At 43.5% G+C, this 23,736-nt stretch overlaps 1 protein-coding gene across 1 annotated transcript in view; it reads left to right on the top strand.

Moving 5' to 3' along the window:
- Nucleotides 1-22,168, top strand: part of LOC129701411 (kazal-type serine protease inhibitor domain-containing protein 1-like) — a 59,619-nt gene extending 37,451 nt beyond the window's left edge. The window contains exons 2-4 of the mRNA XM_055642565.1: nucleotides 4,077-4,237; nucleotides 9,739-9,886; nucleotides 19,386-22,168. Of these exons, the coding sequence (XP_055498540.1) occupies nucleotides 4,077-4,237; nucleotides 9,739-9,886; nucleotides 19,386-19,504 (428 nt within the window). The 3' untranslated portion in view covers nucleotides 19,505-22,168. The remainder of the gene's footprint in view (nucleotides 1-4,076; nucleotides 4,238-9,738; nucleotides 9,887-19,385) is intronic.
- The last annotated feature ends 1,568 nt before the right edge of the window (nucleotides 22,169-23,736 follow it).

Consider the following 23,736-nt stretch of genomic DNA (forward strand, 5'->3'; position numbering starts at 1 on the left):
CCTCCCCTTTATTCTAAGACTGTGGTCCCTGGTTTTGGACGTCCAACATTGGGAACATTTTTCCTGCATCTAGCTTGTCCAGTCCTTTTATAATTTTATGTGTCTATAAGGTACCCCCTCATCCTTCTAAACTCCAGTGAATACAAGCCTAGTCTCTTTAATCTTTCCTCATATGACAGTCCCGCCATCCCAGGGATTAATCTCGTGAACCTACGCTGCACTGTACACAATACTCCAGATGTGGTCTCACCAGAGCCCTATACAACTGCAGAAGAAATTATGGCTGATCTATCTTTCCCTCACAAACCTATTCCCCTGCCTTCTCCCTGTAACCTTTGACACTCTTGCAGCCTCCACAGCTTTCTGTGGCAATGAATTCCACAGATTCACCAACCTCTGGCTAAAGAAATTCCTCCTCATCTCCTTTCTAAAGGTACGTCCTTTCATTCTGAGGCTGTGCCCTCTGGTCCTAGACCCTCCCAATAATGGAAACATCCTCTCCACACACACTCTACCCAAGCCTTTCATTATTTGGTAAATTTCAATGAGATCCCCCCACATTATTCTGAACTCCAGCTGGCACAGGCCTAGAGCCTTAAAACACTCATCATATGTTAACCCAATCATTCCCAGGATCATTCTCATAAACCTCCTCTGGACCCTCTCCAATGCCAGCACATCCCTCCTCAGATATGGTGCCCAGAACTGCTCAGAATTCTCCAAATATGGTGTGACCAGGGTTCTCTATAGCCTTAGCATTAAATCCCTGCTTCTATATTCTAGTCCTCTCAAAATGAATGCTAACATTGCAATGTCCTTCCTTAGTACCGATTCAACCTGCAAATTAACCTTTTATTGAATCCTGCACCAGCACTCCCAAGTCCCTTTGCATCTCTGATTGTTTTAGACATCCCCCCATTTAAAAAGTGGTCTACTCCTTTATTCCCATTATCGAAGTGCATAAACGCATACTTTGCTAAGCTGTATTCCACCTGCCACTCTCCTAACCTGTCCAAGTCATTCTGCAGATTCCCTGCTTCCTCAACACTATTTTTCTCCCCTATCTATCTTCATATCATCCGCAAACTTGGCCACAAAGTGATCAATTCCATTATCCAAATCATTAATATACAACATGAATTGTAGAGGACTCAACACCGATTCCTGCAACCAGCCAGAGAAAGCTCCCTTTATTCCCACTCTTGGCTTTCTGCCACTCTGCCAATCTTCCATCCATGTTAGTATCTTCCCTCTAATACAATGGGATCTCATCTTGTTTAGCAGCTTTACATGTGCTACCTTAGCAACCACCTTTTGAAAATCCAAGGATTCCTGAAATAATTCCAATAGATTTGTCAGGCAAGATCTCCCTTTAACAAAAGCAGGCTGACTTTGGCCTATTTTATCCTGTGCTTCAAGTACTTCGAAACCTCACCTTTCATGATGCTCTCGAAAATCTAAATCCAGCCTAAAGCCAGGCTAACCGGCCTATAATTTCCATTCTTTTGCCTCTCTCCCTTCTTAAACAGTGGAGTTACATTTGCAATTTTCCTGTCATCTGGGACTACCCCTGACTCTAGTGATTGTTGAAAGATCACCACAAATGCCTCTACAATCTCTAAACCTACTTCTTTGAGAACGCTTGAGTATAGTCCATCTGGTCCAGGTGACTTATTTACCTTCAGGCCTTTCAACTTCCCAAGTACCTTCCCCTTAGTAATAGGCACTCGACTAACTCCCACTGTCTTGAATTTACTGTACGTTCCTGGTGTCTTCCGCTGTGAAGATCAACGCACAAAATGTATTCAATTCACCAACTATTTCTTTATTCCCCATTACTACTTCTCCAGCATCATTTTCCAGTGGTCCAATGTCCACTCTTGCCTTTCATTTACTCTCTATATATCTGAAGGTACCTTTGGTATCCTCCTTTATATTATCAGCTAGCTTATCTTCATATTTCTTCTTTTCTGCCCTGTCTTTTTAGTTGACTTTTAAGCTTCCCAATCCTCTAGTTTCCTGTCAAAATTTGCAACAATATATGCCTTCTCTTTTACTTCTATGCTATCTTTGACTTTCTTTGTCAGCCACTGTTGCCTTATTCTCCCCTTAGAATCTTTCTTCCTCCAGGGATGAAAATACTCGATATCTTCTGAAACACTCTCAGAAACCCCTGCCATTGCTACCCCATGTAATTCCTGCTAGGGTCCCTTTCCAATCAACATTAGTTAGTTCCTCCTTCATGCCTCTCTAGTTACTCTTACCAAACAATAATAGCTGCACATCTGATTTCACCTTCTGCTTCTCAAACTACAAGTTTAATTTTATATTATGGTTACTGCCTTCTCAGACTTTCTTTACCTTAACCACCCGAATCAAATCCAGAATTGCCTTTTTCCTACAATGCTCGACCACAAGCTGCTCTAAGAAGCCATCTTGTAGGCATTCTACACATTCCTTCCCTTGGGATCCAGTACCAACTTGTTTTTCACAGTCTACCTGCATATCAAAATTCCCCATGATCTCGGTAACATTGCATTACTGACATCTTCTGATGAAGTGTTTTGACAGTTTTTATGTGGGCAAATATGCAACCAACATGTATGCTGCAAAAATCACACAAAGACCAGGAATTATCTGTTTGTTAGGGACACAAAGTGCTGGAGTAACTCAGCGGGTGAGGCAGCATCCCTGGAGAACATGGATTTGTGACATTTTGGGTCGAGATCCTTCTTCTGTCTTTTTGTAGTCCAGCATCTGCAGTTGCATGTTTCTGCAAATATCTAAGTTGTTGCTAAAAAATACCCCAGGAGAAACATCTGTTTATCTTCAAGATTTATAAGGGAATCACTTAACTAAATGACTTCATCCAAAAGCCACCACTTCCAATAGTGTAGCATTTAAATATTCAGGCTACAATATGTGATGATACTGTAGTAAAGACAAGTGGTCTACAAGCTGAGCTGAAGGGGCTTGACCCAGAACGTCACCCATTCCTTCTCTCCAGAGATGCTGCCTGTCCCGCCGAATTACTCCAGCATTTTGTGTCTACCAAGTGTGAAACCTGGGTGTGAACTGAATGGGGAAGCATAGTGTGATGGAAGCTATTTCATGAAGTGTTAAAGTATTTGTAACTAATTCTACATCAGATAGAAGTATATAAAATTCTACGAGGCACAGATAGGTTAGATTGTCAGAACCGAGTTCTCTATTTCGAAATGTCAATGACTAGAGGGTATGGCCTTAAGATTAGAGAGGAAAATTTAAACAAAATGGGCAGGACAGGTTTTTTTACACAGAAAGTGGTGGGTGCAAGATATGTACCGCCAGGAGTGGTGAAGGAAGCAGTTACAATAGTATTGTTGACATTTTTAGCTATGCACATGGATGTGCAGGGATTGAGAGGATATTGATTATGTGCAGGCAGAGGAGATTAACTTGGCATAATGTTTGGGTCATAGAAACATAGAACATAGGCGCAGGAGGAGGCCATTTGGCCCTTCGAGCCAGCACCGCCATTCATTGTGATCATGGCTGATCATCCACAATCAATAACCCGTGCCTGCCTTCTCCCCATATCCCTTGACTCCGCTAGCCCCTAGAGCTCTACCTAACGCTCTTTTAAATTAATCCAGTGAATTGGCCTCCACTGCCTTCTGTGGAAGAGAATTCCACAAATTCGCGACTCTCTGGGTGAAAAGGTTATTTCTCATCTCAGTTTTAAATGACCTCCCCTTTATTCTTAGACTGTGGCCCCTGGTTCTTGACTCGCCCAACATTGGGAGCATTTTTCCTGCATCTAGCTTGTCCAGTCCTTTTATGATTTTATATGTTTCTATAAGATCCCCCTTCATGCTTCTAAATCCCAGTGAATACAAGCCTAGTCTTTCCAATTTCCTCATATGACAGTCCCGCCATCCCAGGGATTAACCTCCTGAACCTACGCTGCACTGCCTCAATAGCAAGGATGTCCTTCCTCAAATTAGGAGACTAAAACTGCACACAATACTCCATGTGCTCTAGGGACGAAGGGCCTATTTTGTGCTGAACTTTTCCATGTGCGTTCTATCTTCTAGTTCCATGGATTGCCATGCCTCCACGCAACACACATAATGTTGCAGGCAATTATGTCATCTTCAGCTGTGAAGTGTCAGCTAATCCCATGGCCCTGGTGGAATGGAGGAAGAAAGGGAATGAAAACTTCCTGCCTGGAGATGATGCACATATCTCTGTTCAGGTGAAGACTCTGCTCTGCAAATCGGGAAGGGTGCTTCAGTACACATTCCCGCAGGATGAATAAAATAAATAGATTTAAATTAATTTCTTAATCTGAATATAATTTGAGTATAGAAGCTGGGATGTAATGTTAAAATTGTACAAGGCATTGGTGAGACCAAATCTGGAGTATGGTGTACAATTTTGGTCGCCCAATTATAGGAAGGATGTCAACAAAATAGAGAGAGTACAGAGGAGATTTACTAGAATGTTGCCTGGATTTCAACAACTAAGTTACAGAGATAGGTTGAATAAGTTAGGTCTTTATTCTCTGGAGCGCAGAAGGTTAAGGGGGGACCTGATAGAGGTCTTTAAAATGATGAGAGGGATAGACAGAGTTGATGTGGACAAGCTTTTTCCCTTTGAGAATAGGGAAGATTCAAACAAGAGGACATGACTTCAGAATTAAGGGACAGAAGTTTAGGGGTAATATGAGGGGGAACTTCTTTACTCAGAGAGTGGTAGCGGTGTGGAATGAGCTTCCAGTGGAAGTGGTGGAGGCAGGTTCATTGGTATCATTTAAAAATAAAATGGATTGCCATGACACATAGTTGCATATGGATGAGAAGGGAATGGAGGGTTATGGTATGAGTGCAGGCAGGTGGGACTAAGGGAAAAAAAAAGGGAATCGGCACGGACTTGTAGGGCCGAGATGGCCTGTTTCTGTTCAGCTGTAATTGTTACATGGGGTATATTGTTATATGGTTATATGGTTAATCTACATGTCAAAATTTATTTCAAAATGATTAAAGTTCTTGAAACACCAAAAGATGAATTGGTGGAACCTTAACAACCGATCAATCTGGCCCTCAATTCCATTGGGTCACCTTTACCCTATAATAATTATCACTCTGAATTATGAAATGTTCAATTGATTTCTGACATTTACAGCTGTTGGGGAAAATATATTCTGTTCTAATAATGCTAGATGTGGGATAAGTGCTAGTTAAGAGCCTGGGAGACATCTTCTGCTCTTCATCAAATTCTGCTATAAGATCTCTTAAATCCAACCAAACGCCTAATTTAGTCTAAAATATCATTGGGAAGACAACTCCTGCAGTAATTCCAGCATCCCCTCATTGTTCCAATTAGAGTAGTGGCTTGAATTATGTACTTACGTTTGAACAATGGTGCTTGAATTCATGATGGAATCATAGTCATACAGTATGAAAACAGTCCCTTCATGCCCACCAACATGCCCCATTTACACATCCCACCTGTTTACATATGACCTGGGTAGGGTCCTGGGGCAGGGAATGTGAGTGAGGGGAGGAGGAGGGGGATGGGAGAAATGAGGGCAGGGTGGGGAGTGGGGTGTTAGATGGAGTGGGGAGGGGGGGGGGGGGGAACATGCCCCCTCCCTATCTACCCCTCTCTACCCCCTCCCTCTCTACCCCCTCCCTCTCTAGCCCCTCCCTCTTTTTACCCCCCCTCTCCCTCCCTCACCCTCTCCCTCTCTACCCTTTCTCCCCCCACTCTAACCCCTCCGTCTCCCTTTACCCCCCCCCCCCTCTCTGTCTCCCCCCACCACCTCCCTCCCAGCCCCTCTCCATCTCTACGCCCCTCTCATTTGTTCTACCCTCTCTACCCCCTCCCTCTCCCTCTCCACCTCTACCCTCCCCCTCCCCCCACTATCCACCTCCCACTACCTCACCTCCAGTTCTCCCTCTACCCTAATCCATCTATGCCCCCTCCCTCTCTACCACCCTCCCTCTCCAACCTCGTCCACCACTTTGTCTCTACCACCCCTCCCTCTATACCCCCCTCCCTCTCTAGGGATTGAAGAGGGTGAAGAGAAGGAGTAGGGTGTGCTGGGGATGAGGAGAAATGAGCCGTCCCTGCACAGTTGGGGGCTATGCGTGAGTGATGCAGTATTGCGATGGGGGAAGGACTTGCTTTGGGGAACGAGTGAGTGGCGGAATCTTGCATTGGGGGAGCAGACCCAATGGATCTGCACTTGGTCTAGTATCCTTCTAAACCTCTCCTATCAATGTACTTGTGCAAATGTTTTTTAGTTTTCTATTAAATCAAGTTTCTATTAAATCTTTCCCCCCTCATCTTAAATCTATGTCCTCTGGTTCTTGATTCCCCAACTCTGGGTAAAAGACCAGTTACCCAGTGTTCATTTACCCTATCTATTCATCTCATGATCTTATATACCTCTATAGATTACCCCCTCATTCTCCTGCACTCCAAGGAATAAATCCCTATCCTGCTCTCCCTACGGCTCACACTGTCAAATCCTGGCAACATTCTTGTAAACCTACTGCACCCCCTTTCTAACAGGATGACCAAACCTGAACTCAATACACCATGTATGGCCTTACCAATGACTTGCACAACATCTGAAGATTTAAAGACAGCAATGCAAAATAAATTGAAATAGCATCAATAATGCACAGCTCGATGGTAGCTTTAATATTGTGAAATTTACAAAGCATTTCACAGGTAATCAATTGAAAAAGTCAGTGAAAGAAATATTAGGACGTGTGATCATAGAAGCATGCTTTAAGTAGCACTGTTCAGTAGGAGAGGGAGTCAACACATTTCCAAAGGACATTCTTGAATTTGGTGTGAAAGCAGGAGGAGTTGTAAAAGAGGCCAAATTTGAAGAGGCCAAATTTGAAGAAGCACGTTGCTCGTGATTTAAAAAGCAAGTCCCAGTGAAATCCGACACAGGGGAAGGGGATAAATGTTCAGTGCAAAATAAAGTCCAGTGAAGTCCGATTAAAGATAGTGCGAAGATCTCCAATGAGGTAGATGGTACGTCAGGACTAGTTGGTGCTACGATGGTTCAGTTGCCTGAAAACAGCTGGGAAGAAACTGCCCCTGAATCTGGAGGTGTGTGTTTTCACACTATTGTACCACTTGCCTGAGGTGAGAGGGGAGAAGAGGGAGTGCCTGGGGTGAGACTGGTCCTTGATTATGCTAGTGGCCTTGCCCAGGCAGCGTTAAGTGTAGATGAGGTCAATGGAAGGTGGGTTGGTTTGTGTGTGGTCTGGGCTACGTCCACAACTCACTACAATTTATAGCGGTCTTGAATGGAGCTTTTCCGAAACCATACTGTGATGCATCCAAATTATGCTGTGATACTGCAGCTATTCAGGGCCAGCTATAGTGGGCTGAAACAGATAATTCAGCCCATCATGTCCATGTTGCCCAGTGGCCACACGTTCATATTATTCTCATCTTCTAGCATCTGGCCCATAGCTTTCATTGCCTAAGCGATTCTTGTGCTCATTTAAACAGTTCTTAAAAGCTATCAGCAATCTAGGTTCAGTGTATTCCAGGTCATCACAACTGTGAGTGGAAAAGGTCCCCCCTCAGCTCCTACAAGTCTCCTACTCTTTACCCCAAATATCTGTCCTTTAATTTTGTCCATATCTGGTATAGGGAAAATATCCCTTCAGGTTATCCCAATCTATAATCCTGTTCACACGGGAGGGCTGGTCCCCCAACGCAATTTTCCACCTCTCCACCAATTCCAATATTGGTGGCCAGTGGAGTGGGTGGGAGGGGGGGGGGCTTTCTGGAGCACTAATATGGGTATTGTGGGCAGAAGGGACTGGTTTCCAGAGGGCTTGTATGGACATTGTGGGCCAAATGGATTATTGAGGTGACAGCTCAGTCACTCATGCCTGATGTGCTGGCAGCTCACTCACGGCTGGTGGACGAGCAGTTGACTCACGGCTATTCCTTGAAATTCCATTTCAAGCAGGGTGCAATCCCACCAAATTCAAATGCAGTTTCATATTCAAATGCAGGAGAGGCAGTTACCATCAGGGGGGGGGAGCAAAGAGAGGGGGACAGTTTAGAGGAGAGGGGGGAAGAGAGGAGAGGGGGGAAGAGAGGAGAGGGGGGAAGAGAGGAGAGGGGGGAAGAGAGAGGAGGGAGGGGGGAAGGGAGAGGAGAGGGGGGGGAGAGAGGAGAGGGGGGGGGAGAGGGGGAGAGAGGGAGAATGTGAGAGAGGGGGAGGAGAGTGGGAGGAGGGGGGAGAGGGAGAGGGGGGGGGAGGGAGAGGGGGGGGGGGAGGGGGGGAAAGGGGGGGGGGGGGGGGGGGGGGGGAGGAGAGGGGGAGAGAGGGGGAGGGGGGGGAGGAGAGGGAGGGGGGGATGGGGGGAGGAAGAGAGGGGAGGGGAGGGAGAGGGAAAAGGGAGGGGGGGGGAGGGGGGGGGGAGAGAGGAGGGGGAGAGAGAGGAGAGAAGGAGAGAGGAGGGAGAGGAGAGGGGAAGAGAGAGGGAGAGGGAGAGGGAGAGGGAGAGAGGGAGAGGGAGAGAGAGGGAGAGGAGAGAGGGAGAGAGAATGTGTGTGTGAGAGAGAGGGAGTGAGGGAGAGGGAGAGGGAGAATATGCCTTTTTACTTCAACCCAAACACAAACAACCATTTGCAGGCAGTGCTTTTTTACCTCAAATTAACCATATTTTCATTTTCAAACCAAATTAAGGGTACTCACAGTGCTGTTCAGTGTCATTCAGAACTCTGATTGAGGCACACCACTTGCAGAGACTGATTGAGGCACGCCACTTCCTGGTTTTATAGTCCCTCTCCCTCCCTCCAGCAGGGGCAGCAGAGAGAATGGGGAATTTAGTAAAAACAGTAATATCTCTGTCATATTTCATCGACGGGAAAAATCTTCAGCACACATGCGGCGGAGGGGGGCTCTGAGCGAGGTTGCCAAAAATGACGGCCGTGGGTGGCGGCGTTCTCTCGGAAATCGCAGCACAGAAAGCCAAACCCGGTCAAGAACAGAGTTTTAGTAATATAGATTGTGTACCTTCATCAGCATTCGTAACCTCCTCCACTACAGAAAAACAGGCCTAGCCTCTCCAGTCTCTCCTCACAACTGAAACACTCCATACTGGACAACATTCTGGTGAATCTCCTTCACCACTTGTCATAGTCATAGTGATACAGTGTGGAAACAGGTCCTTTGGTCTAACCTGCCCACAATGGCCATCATGTCCCAGCTACTCCAGTCCCACCTGCCTGCATTTGGCCCATATACTTCCAAACCAGCCTTATCCATGTACCTTTCTAACTGTTTCTTAAATATTGGGTTAGTCCCTGCCTCAACTACCTCCTCCGACAGCTTGTTCCACACACCACCATCCTTTGTGTGCAAATGATACCACACAGATTCCCATTAAATCTTTTCCCTACACCTTAAACATCTGTCTTCTGGTCCTTGATTCACCTACTTTGGGCAAGAGATTCTGCATCTACCCGCACAGTGCTATCATAGCTTTGCCTTTTAGCAGAAAGGGTGGCAGGAAGAATGATCACAACAATTCATATTCCCTGTGTTTAAGAAGGAACTGCAGATGCTGGAAAATCGAAGGTACACAAAAAAGCTGGAGAAACCTCAGCGGGTGCAGCAGCATCTATGGAGCGAAGGAACTAGGCAACGTTTCAGGCCGAAACCCTTCTTCACACTCATATTCCCTGTTTTATATATTTCCACAGGCTCGAGGAGGCCCGGAACGATATGGTATCACAGGATGGTTGCAGATTCAGGGTTTGAAGAAGTCTGATGAGGGAATCTATACTTGTTACACATGGAATAAGTTTGGAGAAGCTCACGCCTCTGCAAGTTTGAGCGTCAATGATCCTGGTAAGATGAAGTAACGGAATCCCGTCCAATCTCACATTAACCTGTCACTGAAACATAACATTCTGGATAAAGTATTCCTTCTTTATTTACCCAACATTATTCCATCTTGTTTCTCAAAACTATTACAAAAATATAGTAAGGGAAGAAGCTTTTCAACCCATCAAGTCTGAGAGATTTTCCAAAGATCAGTCAGGTCAGTCTCACTCCCTGGCATTTCACCCTTTTGTCTTCATACTTTTCCCTTTGAAAGTCGAAATTCTATCAAGTAGTTGCTAAACAAAAATTCCCTCCTCATGTAGCCCTTGGTTAGATGTTTCTTAAATCATTGCCTATGTTTCAATAATTGCGAACAGCTCCTCCTCTTTTATAAATAACGATTAAATACCCTTTTAGCCTTCTCTGCCCCTAGCTTCTCCAGTCTTTCCATACAGCAGCAATCACTCAACCCTGGAAAAAATCCTGGAAATCTTGTTAAATTACACTGTTTAAAGTATTATTCATCATTGTCCTTTCCAACAAATTGTATATCCTCACTATTGTCTGCATTGCATCTCATCTGTCATTCTTCTCCCTTTCTGTTTTAGACCCTTTTTTGAACTCTTTAAACTTCAAAATTGTGCCCTGTCTCTGAAGCCTGAATTACTAAATGTATGTAGACTTCAGCAGTCATACTGATATTGAACCCTGGGGAAGTGCATAAACCACAATATTTTCCATCCTTAACCAATTCTCTCTCCACGCTGATGGTGCAACAGTATTGCAACCACACTAAGAAAGTTAACATGTCAAATATCTTTTGGAAGTCCACAGACACAACATCACATTACTGCGTATTTCTACCTACTGTTACATTATTAATGGTCAGAAAATTAATAATTTCTATTTGAGCATATTCTACATGATGGCGTAAGGCAGGCAAACTACAGGAAAATTGCATGGGCCGAATGGCCTACTCCTGCACCTATTTTCTATGTTTCTATGTTTCTATAATGCTCAGGACACAGTGTAAGAAACAGCGACCAGGTTCAGCCATGAGAGCTTGTTTGAAAGGGGCTTCAAGTGAGGATGAAGTGAAGGTGGGTAAGGGGCAAGTGTTATCTGTTGAAGATCATGGTGGTGGTGGGGTGATTGGAAGGATTGATGAAGAGATTTTGACATTAACCTGTTGAGGATCTCAGCAGAATTGGAGAAAGAGTCAGTTCAAGGTTTCAAGGTCAGTTTATTGTCACATATACCAGTTAAGATACAGTGAAATCTGTGTTACTATACAGCCATACTAAGTGAAAAGCAACAAGACACACAACCACATAATAGTTAACATAAACATCCACCACAGTGGATTCCACATTCCTCACTGTGATGGAACGCAATCATTTAAACCTTCTACCTCTTTGTTCTCCTGCGGTCGGGGCAGTCAAACCATCCGCAGTCGGGGTGATCAAAGCTCCCGCAGCCAACGTTCGAAGTCCCTGTTGGGATGATCGAAACTCCCACCTCCGGGTGGTTGAAACTCTCTACGCGGCACGGAGCTCCCGAGTCGGCCTCTTCTTACCAGAGACAGTGGGCTTCATGATGTTAAACTCCACAGGCCCCGCATTGGAGCATTCAGAAGAATGATTCACTAAAGGGTTTGGAGCTAGTGTTGGCTACTGAAGATCAGTGGGAGAAATATAGCAAAGATTAGGCACTGAAGCTCGATAATGGGCGAAGCCTGAAAGGCGGTGGTGGTGGTGGAAGGGGATGCTGCTGGTGGGGAGAGGCAGTTCTGTGCCAGAGGAGTGTCGGACAGGAGATCAGTAAGTCCTGATCTGAGCTTGGTGATTACAATACAAAACATAGAATATAGGACAAATAATAGTCCATATAGACCTTCAAATGCCCCAGACTACAAACGCCCCAGACTGCCCCATGACTAATCCTTTGTCCCAATATTCCTGCTCTTTTTGTTACCTCTTTCTTGATGCCTCTTGTCTTTTGAGATTTATTTGCCTAATTCTTAAATATTGGGAGTAGATGAGGATGGGGGGCTCTGGGAAGACCCAACATACTTTGGGATTTAAGACAATCTTCATGAATAGCTGGACTCTGTGGCTTGGAGATTTTTGAGACAGGTGCATTCAAGTAGTCTGGAAGCAGTGTTGACAACTGCCATGGCAGCTTGCTTCTGCCCGAGTGAGCAGCATGTCTGCAGGCAACAGAAACCAAACAGGAGCATTCCACCGCCGACTGCAACCCATTGAACGGCAACACCCATGTCTAGGGTCCTCCGTGCAAGAAATACATTTACAGTGTATAGAAGCTTAAAGAATTATCAAGGAAGCACAATGGGCCCTTGATTATACTGTCTGCTTAATTGTTTGTTATAAATAAATCATGTTGCGCACAAAAGCTTCCAACACAAATATTTCAGTTGTTAATTAAACATAGTCTCCCCTTAAAGACACTGAATTTTCAAGATTTTGGATTCGACACATTTGGACAGGGAGGAACTGAGAAACGGAAGGATTCAGTCCCTTGACCTCAATGAATAAAATAGTAGCTTATCATCAACAAAATTCCTTCAAATCTAATTGAAAACGCTTCACGAAATCCAATAACCATGTCCTTCTGTGGGAAGATAACTATCCTTTGTGCAATAAAGTGTTTATCTTTATTCCTGAAGGGTGGCCTCTTATGTTAAGGTTAGTTCATAAAAATAAAAGTGACTGCAGGGGCTCCGCAGGTCAGGCAGCATCTATAGACCCAGAAACAAAGCTGAAGTTTCAACTACAGGGGTTCAGGGGGATACTGGAGCACCCAGAAATAGCCCATGCATTCACAGGTAGAAAAGCAGATGGCACTGAGCCAAGCAGAGGTTGGGCGATCGTTTCGCCGAACACCTCTGCTGAGTCCGCAATAACCTACCTGAACTCCCGGTGGCTCAGCACTTCAACTCCCCTTCCCATTCCCAATCCGACCTCTCTGTCCTGGGTCTCCTCCATTGCCAGAGTGAGCAACACCGGAAATTGGAGGAACAGCACCTCATATTCCGCCTGGGTTGCTTGCGTCCGGATGGCATGAACGTTGAATTCTCCCAATTTTGCTAGCCCTTGCTGTCTCCTCCCCTTCCTTAACCCTCGAGCTGTCTCCTCCCATCCCCCCGCCCTTGGGCTCCTCCTCCTCTCTTTTTCCTTCCTTCTACCCCCCCACCCCCCATCAGTCTGAAGAAGGGTTTCGGCCCGAAACGTCACCTATTTCCTTCGCTCCACGGATGCCGCTGCACCCACTGAGTTTCTCCAGCAATTTTGTGTACCTTGGCACTGAAGATAAGACTGCATCTGGGTCAGTGGAGCTCTGAGACAGCAGCCCTTACTACTATGTGACGGTACCATAAGGCACTGGATTGATTTCCTCTCTCTTAATGATAGTGCGATGGAATCTTTTACATTTACCTAAGTGAGTTAGCAAAATCTCCTTTCAAATGAGAATAATTTCACCCATGACTGTCTTGGTTGTTCAAACGCACAAAGATCCGACTCAAAAGTGGAAACATTCGCACATCAAAGTAACTTATTGGCTAAGAAAATTCAGCATGACTCGATTGACTCTTACCAATTTCTATAAATGCACCATAGAAAGCATCCTATCCCGATGCAACAAAAATTGGCATGGCAGCTGCCATGCCCAAGACCTGCCCAAACCTCTCCCCCATGGACTCCATCTGCACTTTACGCTATCTCGGAAATGCAGCCAACATAACCAAGAATCATTCACACTCCAGTCATTCTTTCTTATCCCCTCTCCCGTCAGGCAGAAGAAACAAACATGTGAAAGCATGTACCACCTGAACCTTCTCCGCTGTTACCAGATGCTTAAATGGACCTCACATGTTCCAAGGATGAATTCCTGATCAGTCAATCTCTTAGAAACATAGAAAATAGGTGCAGGAAGAGGCCATTTGGCCCTTCGAGTCAGCACCACCATTCAGTGTGATCATGGCTGATCATCCACAATCAGTAACCCGTGATTGCATTCTCCCCATATCCCTTGATTCCACTAGCCCCTAGAGCTCTATCTAACTCTCTTTTCAATTCATCCAGTGAATTGGCCTCTACTGCTCTCTGTGGCAGAGAATTCCACAAATTCACAACACTGGGTGAAAAAGTTTTTTCTCACCTCAGTCTTAAATGGTCTCCCCATTATTCTAAGACTGTGTGGCCCCTGGTTCTGGACTCGCCCAACATTGGAAACATTTTTCCTGCATCTAGCTTGTCCAGTCCTTTTATAATTTTATATGTTTCTATAAGATCTCCCCTCATCCTTCTAAACTCCTGTGAATACAAGCCTAGTCTTTTCAATCTTTCCTCATATGACAGTCCCACCATCCCAGGGATCAATCTCGTGAGCCTACGCTGCACTGCCTCAATCACATTATTAACCTACGTTTATTGGCCATTGCATCATCTTGTCTGAATGTGAAACCAATATCTTACATCATCACCAGCACAGCACCAGTTCAAATGTGATGGTCACCATCACCCTTTAGATGAACAAATGCTAAACTTGCTTGTGAGGCCCGTACCCAAGAAAGAGAACCTAAAATTGGCATGCAGGAATACAGATGTTATATGATATGTGTCCCATATAAGTGGCATGGTAACAAGGTGACAAGACTCACACTGTCCTGGACACACAAGCGATTACAAAACATTACTTTTTTTTAGCTCGCAGAATATGTTTAACGAAAAAACCTCAGCTCATCGTGCCTGTGTCACATCTTTCAATGAGCTAACCAAATAGTTCCAAATCCCCTGTAAAATGCACAGTACTGAAAGAGACACAAGAACTTGCAGATGCTGGATTCCCGAACAAAACACAAAGTGCTGGAGGAATTCAGCAGGTTAAGCAGCATCTGTCGAGGACAAGTCAATGTATATTTTTAAGGCAGTGATAGATCGATTCTTGATTAGTATGGGTGTCAAGGGTTATGGGGAGAAGGCAGGAGAATGGAGTTAGGAGGGACAGATAGATCAGCAATAATTGAATGGCAGAGTATACTTGATGGGCCGAATGGCCTCATACTCTTCCTATCACTTATGACCTTATGAGGGAAAGGATGGACAAAGTTGCAGGTTGGGATCCTTCTTCAGACTGACTCGATAAGTCGTCTGTGGATTTTCCTCCACAGCGAGACAATAGACAATAGGCGCAGGAGTAGGCCCTTCGAGCCAGCACCGCCATTCACTGTGATTATGGCTGATCATCCACAATCAGTACCCCATTCCTGCCTTCTTCCCATAGGCTTTGACTCTGCTATCATTAAGAGCTCTATCCAACTCTCTCTTGAAAGCATCCAGAGAATCGGCTTCCACTGCCTTCTGAGGCAGAGAATTCCACAGATGCACAACTCTCTGGGTGAAAAAGTTCTTCCTCATCTCCATTCTAAATGGCTTACCACTTATTCTTAAAATGTGACCCCTGGTTCTAGAATCCCCCAACATCGGGAACATGTTTCCTGCCGCTAGCATGTCCAATTACTTAATAATCTTATATATTTTAATAAGATCCCCTCTCACCCTTCTAAATTCCAGTGTACACAAACCCAGTCACTCCATTCTTTCAACATATGACAGTCCCGCCATCCAAGGAATTAACGTTGTGAACCTACGCTGCAGTCCCCTTCCTCAAATTTAGAGACCAAAACTGCACACAATACTCCAGGTATGGTCTCACCAGAGGCCCAGAAGGACCTCTTTGCTCCTAAACTCCTCTTGTTATGAAGGCCAACATGCCATTAGCTTCCTTCACTGCCTGCTGCACCTGCATGCTTACTTTCAGTGACTGATGTACAAGGACACCCAGATCTCGTTGTACTTCCCCTTTTCCTAATTTGACACCATTCAGATAATAATCTCCTTCCTGTTCTTGCCATTAAAGTGGATAACCTCACATTTATCCACATTAAACTGCATCTGCCATGCATGTGCACACTCACCAAACCTGTCCAATTCACCCTGCATCCTCATAGTTCACATTGCCACCCAACTTTGCGTCATCTGCAAATTTGATAATGTTTCCTAACCTGCTAAGTTCCTCCAGCACTTTGATTTTTGCTCAAGATTTCAGCTGTAGTCCCTTGTGTCATGGATAGGTTCAGCTTCAGAATCCAAGAAACACCAATCCTAACTGTCTCCGAAAGGCCAGTGAAGAGTCTTAGCAAGGTGTTTAACAGCAGCCTGAAAGATACTGCATCAGTCCAGGCAACCTGTTAGGAGCTGGAGAGCTGGTTGAGAGCGGTGGACTGGTCGGGGCTTCTCGGCAAGTTCAAGGCATTGATTTACCAGCATGGTATCCTGCCAAGGATACTCTGGCCACTGCTTGTCTACGAAGTTCCAATATCCATTCCGTAGAGAGGATGGAGGAGAAAATCAGCAACTTCCTCAGCCTTAGCAGCATCTAATACCAAACTCCAGCTGCCCCTGAAGTCCCTGGAGGAGGAGTTTAAGGTGACTCGGGCCAGAGAGGTGATGCTGTACAGGGGCTCCAGCGACCCCAAGGTGGGTCAGGCAGGGGTGGAGGTGAAAACTGGGAGGAAGTGGAGAGCGGCAAAGCCGTGCTGCAAGCGGCGTCTCGGATACGCCACAGAGTCCTGGCGGGAGCAGTGACTCGGGGAAGAGATGGTCTGGGAATCTTCCCAACTCCCCAGCTGACAAGGCCAAGGGGAAGGAGAGGCGCAGGCTGGTCCAGGATACAACAGTACTCATACTGTCCATTGGACTCCATACATCCTCCTGATTTGGCCCCCTGATTTTTGTTAGCCGCCAAAATTGATTTAACTTCATTTTTCTTGACTTCCTTGATTTTACTTGATTTCCTGAGCTTCTGATTTTTCCTCTCAACTCCCTTTACCTCATTCTCTCCACTGTATAGCTAACCCTCCTTTCCTGTTCCTTCGTGAAAGTTAAAATTCTAGAATATTTAATTCACAATCTGGGTGACTTTGCCTTTTTCCATTCAACATCATCAATTTTATGCCAGGCAACATGTTGAATAATTCATCCCCAGATGTATCTTGTTCATAAAGATCTTAAATACAATGGCTTTCATTTTAATTTCCTCTGTTTGATTCCCATCCATTATAAGGGAATGTTGCTCAATTAATGATTTCCCACTCTGATTTGACTGACTGTCATTTTATACTTCATGGCAGGTGTGGGGAAAGGACACTTGTCTCACCTGAAGCCAACTAGGTTTTCAATTAGTTTGCAGAGGGCACAGTAACCGATTTACAACACAAACAGCTTAAAAAGAAATATTCAGCAGGTGACTTAAAGTCTGTTTGAATGATTTCCTCTCAAATCAGACATCTTAGTGGTCATGGATGGCCTGAAGAATCCCAGCAAGGGGATATTTTTTGATGGTTCTTGGTTTTCGTGCACTCTGGAAATGTGTTCCTTTAGTCCCCATAAAACCTAGACCTTTCTTTATGTCAGATTATTGAGAGAGACAAGAATGGAGATTGCAGGGCCCTTGACAGAGATCTTTGTATCCTCCCTAGCCGCAGGTGATGTCCCGGAGGGTGGTGAAGAGCCACAGTTAGGGATAATCCAGCAAATTATAGGCGGATGATCTTTACACCAGTGGAAGAGAAGCTATTGTAGAGGATTCTTATGCCCCTGCCCCACTTAGGAAACCTGAACGGAAACCTCTGGAGTCTTTGCGCCCCACCCAAGGTTTCCGAGCGGTTCCCGGAGGTTTTTGTCAGTCTCCCTACCTGCTTCCACTACCTGCAACCTCCAGCAACCACCTGCATTAGAGATAGGATTTACTTACATTTGGAAGACATGGGTTTATTAGTGATAATCAGCATGGCTTTATTGAGGGGAGGCATCTTTTATGAGAATACTTGAACTTTTTGAGGTGACAGAGATGAAAGATGAGAGTAGGACTGTCTCTCCATAGATTTTGACGGCATTTGACAAGGTCCCTCATGGTAGCCTGATCGAAAGTATTAAGGTACATGGGTTCAACAAGGTAGATTGGATTCAAATTTGCCTTGAGAGCAGTGGTAGAGGGACGTTATTCTGACTGGAGATCTGTAACCATTCACCAGGACTAGAGGGTCTAAGCTATAGGGAGAAGTTGAGTAGATTGGGACTCTTTGCCTTGGAGTGCAGGAAGAAGAGGAGTGATCTTATAGTGGTGTATAAAATCATGAGAGGAATAGATTGGGTAGATGCACAAAGTCTCTTGTCCAGAGTAGGGGAATTGAGGGCCAGAGAACATTCGTTCAAGGTGAAGGGGGAAAGATTTAATAGGAATCTGAGGGGTAATTTTTCATATAAAGGGTGGTCGGTGTATGGAACAAGCTGCCAGAGAAAATAGTTGAGGCAGTGACTATCCCAACATTTACAAAACAGTTAAGACAGGTACATGGATAGGGCAGCTTTGGAGGGATATGGACCAAATGCGGGCAGGTGGGACAGTGTATCTGGGACATGTTGGGCCGAGGGGGCCTGTTTCCACACCGTATAACTCTATGACTGATATATAAATGACTTGGATGAAAGCGTTGGTGGACTCATAAGTAACTTTGCAGATGACTTAAAAATTGGTGGAGTTGGGGATTGAGAAGAAGGTTGTCAAAGGCTACAGCAAGATAGAGATCAGTTGTGAGATACAGTATGGGCAGGAAAATGGGAGATGGAATTTAATCTAGACAAATATGAGGTTTGGGTGTTCAAACGTATGGGGAAAGTAGACAGCAAATGATAGGGCCCTTAGGAGCATTGATGTACAGAGGGATCTTGGGATGCACGTCCATAACTCCTTGAAAGAGTACACAGGGTGGTAAAGAAGGCAAATGGCATTGAATATATGTAAGAACGTCATTTTGCAGCTGTATAAAACTTGGTTTACATTTTGTTCTGTGTTCAGTTCTAGTTTCCACATTATGGGAAGAATAAGGAGGTTTTGAGGAATGTGTAGGATAAGTTTGAAGGAGATGTATGAGTCGTTTTTTTATACAGAGAGTGGTAGCCATCTGTAACCCACTTTCAGTGTAGAGGGTGTGAAATGGTGCAAAACAGACATACTAGTCTCATATAAAATGTGGTGCAAAACAGACATGCTAGTCTCATATAAAATGAATTTAGAGAAGCTAGCATGCAGGGAGTGCGGGATATGCATCATGTGAAGGCAGATGGGGTTAGTTTAACATCATGGTTGGCTCAGAAATTGTGTGATGAAAGGCCTGTTCCCATGCTGTACTGTCCTGTGTTCTATCATTCACATTCTCCACTGATATTCCCTTCCCTGAGTATTAACTTAGTAGCACCCAAAATGCTGGTCAATTGAATAGGCCATCCTGGCTCCTGCGGAGGCATGGGCTGAGAGGTAAAACCATACTTCATCATTTGGGTGGTGTTCACTGCAGTGATTCCACCATGTGGTAATATCAAAACCCATGTCAATTTATAACTTATCTTATGTGATTAATGCTTGTTGTTTTAATGTGCAGATTCTTCATCAGCAATGGAATTGAATTTGCCTACCAGAAATAGTAAATATATCACAGATGATGAAGATGAAGAGGATAATGATGAAGATGATTATGAGATCTCTGGTGACAACGGATAATAATAACATGTGAACATCCTGTGTCAATGTGGCATGCAAAATGCCCGTGGAGCATAACTATGTAGACACAAAAAGCTGGAGTAACTCAACAGGGCAGGTAGCATCTCTGGAAGAAGGATGTTGCCTGTCCCGCTGAGTTACTCCAGCTTTTTGTGTCAATCTTTGATTTAAACCAGCAACTGCAGTTCTTTCCTACACACCTGAGCATAACTATGTGTTCATTCGCCATTTTAAAAAAACAGCTTTCTGCACTATGAGTAATGAACTGACCTGTATATAGTTAAACCACTGAGATTCTCTCAAAGGGACCTGGAACTGTTATTATATCTTTTGTACAACACGCAACTCTATTTTTACAAATGTCTGAACTCATGCAGGTGATATTGTTTGCTGCATTGTCCAGGTGCTGACTCTTGCTGTGAGCAACAATCTGCTGCTCCTGCAGAGTCCAGCGCAGACTGGATCTGCAAATCATCTGTTCTGTGTCATTTACATATTAAAGGTGTGGGTTAGTCAGTAGGTATTGGATATCTTCATTTCTTCCAGTAGCTATGAGGAGACATTTCTAAAGATCCTGGCTCTTGCACCATACATTAATCAGCTTTTTTTCCTAGTCATACGTAAGCAATAAATGTAAGGTTGCAGGATTTCAGATTTGGTTATCATAGATTGCAGGTGTTCTAACATAGAGGCAGGTAGGTGTCTGTGCATGCTCATTGTCTTAAAGTTCTGTTGAGTTACTGGTTTTATTGCTTATATCATGCAGGTTTGTAGGTTAATTGTTTTTCTGTAAATGGACCCTAGTTTGTAGGATAGAACTAGTATACGGGAAGCACTGGTTGGCATGGACTTGGTGGACCAAAGGGCCCGTTTCTACAATGTATCTCTAAACTAAACTAAATCTAAAGCACACCTAATGAAGCAAGCATCTTAAAATGTAGACTAAGCAAAATTAAAATGGGAATGATAGAAGATGTGATTTACGAATTGGGAAAGGGATTTAACATAAGAGAAATATAATTGGTCAAGAAATAAACATTAATGTAGGCTGGTGGAATGATGAGGATACGAGTGTGCAGGAGAAATGGCTGGGGCCATTGCAAAGCTTCCATAGTAACCCATTGATCTCCAGTCTAAAAAATGTAACCATGATCTTAGTAGGGTGTAGGAAGCTTGTGCAACTTTACAATTTGTATTCTTGGCTCCTTTACATGAGCTTCATGTTACTTAAATCAAATCAATTCCATATTTACATCTCTGGTATTTGAGTTTGATAAACCGACATTCATATCAACAATAAGAGTTGCTGTGTTTAGATTTTAACATTTAATAATTTTCCCAGCACTGCATCATCAAATACTCCCATAGGAAATAGTATGACAGCTATAAATAATCAGAGACACAGCATGGAAACAGTCCCTTTAGCTCACTGAGTTCACTGCCATCTAGCACTCATTTACACTAATACTTCTCAAATCTGATTATATTCTCCTCACATTTCCATCAGCTCTCCCCTGATTATACTACTCTCCTGCATGCTAGAGGTATTTTATGGTGGGCAAATAATCCTTTTTTTAATTTATTTTATGTCCCAATATTTGGATTGCAATGTTCATGTGTCAATATTCACCAACCATATTAAAATACTTTTTCAAATCATTGTCTGGAGTGAAGTCATATTGAAATTCAACTGGTTAAATTAACAGGATTCAGTGTCAAACAGTGGTGTTAACATACATTTAAAAATAATCACTTTCAAGATGTCTGTTAAACTCTTCTCCCTCTTTGATAGGGGTTGTTAATCTGTTCAAATTGAAGAGTAATAACAAAAGATGTTAGAAATACTTAGCAGATAAGGCAGGTTTGGAAGAGAAAACAGATTTTACCTTTTCAGATCAGTGATTTCTCAAGTTTATCAACAGTATTGCTACTGATTACTTGTATTATTATGGACAATACAATTATTAGAAATTATTTTAAAATATACATGCATATTTTTTTAAACTACCCTTAGACCGTAGGCCAATTTTTCGTTTCAATTTGTGACCCACATTCCATATCTACCTGCATTTATAACATATTATGCAAAAATATTATAGAAATCATATCTGAAACTCATCAAGAAAAATACCTGCACATATTTTTTAAATAAGGAAAAAAACTCAAATTTTCCGAGTAGTAATTGTCCAATCAAAACACGTTTGACATTGAGTTGGATGCCTATTGACCAATCATGCACTTTGTTTCAGGCTAGCTAGGCAGGGAGCCCGCTGGGATCATGGCAGAGAGGAAGGTTACTGCAGGAGGTTTTAACTGTCAAACCAATAATACAAATAACCTCACATGATTATCGCACACCATAATGAACCATGACAGTATGATTGATGATTACTGTCAACTTTCAGCAAGGGAGTGAACTGCAGATTACTGTGCATGCATATGTTTGAAAGAGTTCAACTTTAAGTAATACCTAACTGTATTAAAGTAACAATGTTCTCCAAAGAGGAGACTGGTCCAAGACATGACTATTATTGTGAGATTGTCGTGTTTTATTTTGTACACCGCTTGTTCTGATGTAAACAAATAAAAATGCAATGTTTCTGAATTTATAAACTTCCATTAGCTGTTGCGTCTGGAACAAGATGTAAAATTGTTTTTTTTAATCAACTCAATTCTTTTTTTTTTAATTTTTATTTTATTAGAAGTAAGTATAAAATAATGTGGTACCTTGTAGATACCTAATATATATATACACGTTACATTTTATGTACAACTTCTTATCTTTTTTTCTCAATAAAAGAAAGAAAAGAAAGAGAATAGTAGAAAAATAGAAAAGTGTGTGATATCGAACAGTGAGAAGAAGGATAGAAGAAAAGAGAGAGAATAGAGAGAGAAAAAGAAGAGATAGAAAACAGGAGATTGCAGGAGAAATAGCTATTTATTATTCTTGACCACCCTTCACCCGATCCTGAAACAGTTAATTTCTATGGTTATGTTGCACCATATGCTTGTAAGAAGTCGATAAATGGAGACCAAATCATTAAGAATTGGTCTGCATTGTCTGTTAGGAGGAGTCGCATTCCTTCAAGATGTGAGGTTTCCGACGTTTAAAATCCACATTTTCAACGTTGGTATGGATGTATTTTTCAAAATTTAAGTATGTTTTTTTTGCCGTTATTAAACCATAATTAAGGAAGGATTTTGAAACATATTCAGTTTATTCCCATCTTCCATTGATCCGAATATAATCATTTCAATGTTAGGGTCATCAACTCAATTCTTAACCATCTGCTGTACATTCCTTGTTTATGACAATCAAGAAATGTGCCAATCCCACATCAAAGAACAAAACACATTTTGGTCTTCAACAGATGCAGAAGAAACTTTCCAATGAGTTGGTGGAGAGTTCCTTTCCACAGCATGTGAGGAGTGTGGTCCGGGTCAGCACGGCCTGGGCTGCACAAAGTAGCAAACTTGGCTGGGCAGCTAGCGGTAAAGTTGCGGGGAGGGCAGGAGGGTTGAGAAGGAGGGGGTCGGGGATCATGCCAGCAAGTCACTCACTCACTCACTGCTGCCGCAACGTTCCGGGCGTGGAGCCAGCGCATGGTGGCCAGGGAGGGAAGTAGCTCAGGTGGGTGCGAGCATCCACTGGGACTTGACAGCGGAACCGACCGCCACCTCAGTGCCTTCTGCCGGCCCGTCTGCCAGCCAGCCATGGTGTTCTACTGCACAGCAGGCGGAACCGGTGGTGGTGGTTGGCGGAGAGCGATCTCTCCCTCTCTGACTTTCTGTCTCTCTGTCTCTCTGTCTCTCTCTGTCTCTGTCTCTGAGTCTGTCTCTCTTCCACCTCGCAATAGATCAATATTGCTACCTATTATTGAGCACGAGGGTGCTGTTACTTTTTGTAATAGATTTTTGAATTATCTGAATTAATTAGTGTGCAACCTTTGGCACTGATGAATCACAAATTCCTTCTTAATGATATTTTATGCAAATCTGTGCCAAATTTCAGGAAGATTCCAGACATGGGTCACAAAATTTAAATTCTAGGCGCTTTTTCAATGCGTTAAACTTCCATAGAAAACTTCCTTTCAAACATTGTTAGCTACACTGAAAACATTATATATATTCACCATTTTACAATATTCTTATCTATAGTGTACACCTGTGCTCCAGAACATGTGCTCCCATAATCTTTGTGACAAGGCTGTCTTTTCTGGGTTAGAATAATT

This window comes from Leucoraja erinacea, chromosome 11, assembly GCF_028641065.1.
Source record: "Leucoraja erinacea ecotype New England chromosome 11, Leri_hhj_1, whole genome shotgun sequence".
In the NCBI taxonomy this organism is placed as follows: Eukaryota; Metazoa; Chordata; class Chondrichthyes; order Rajiformes; family Rajidae; genus Leucoraja; species Leucoraja erinaceus.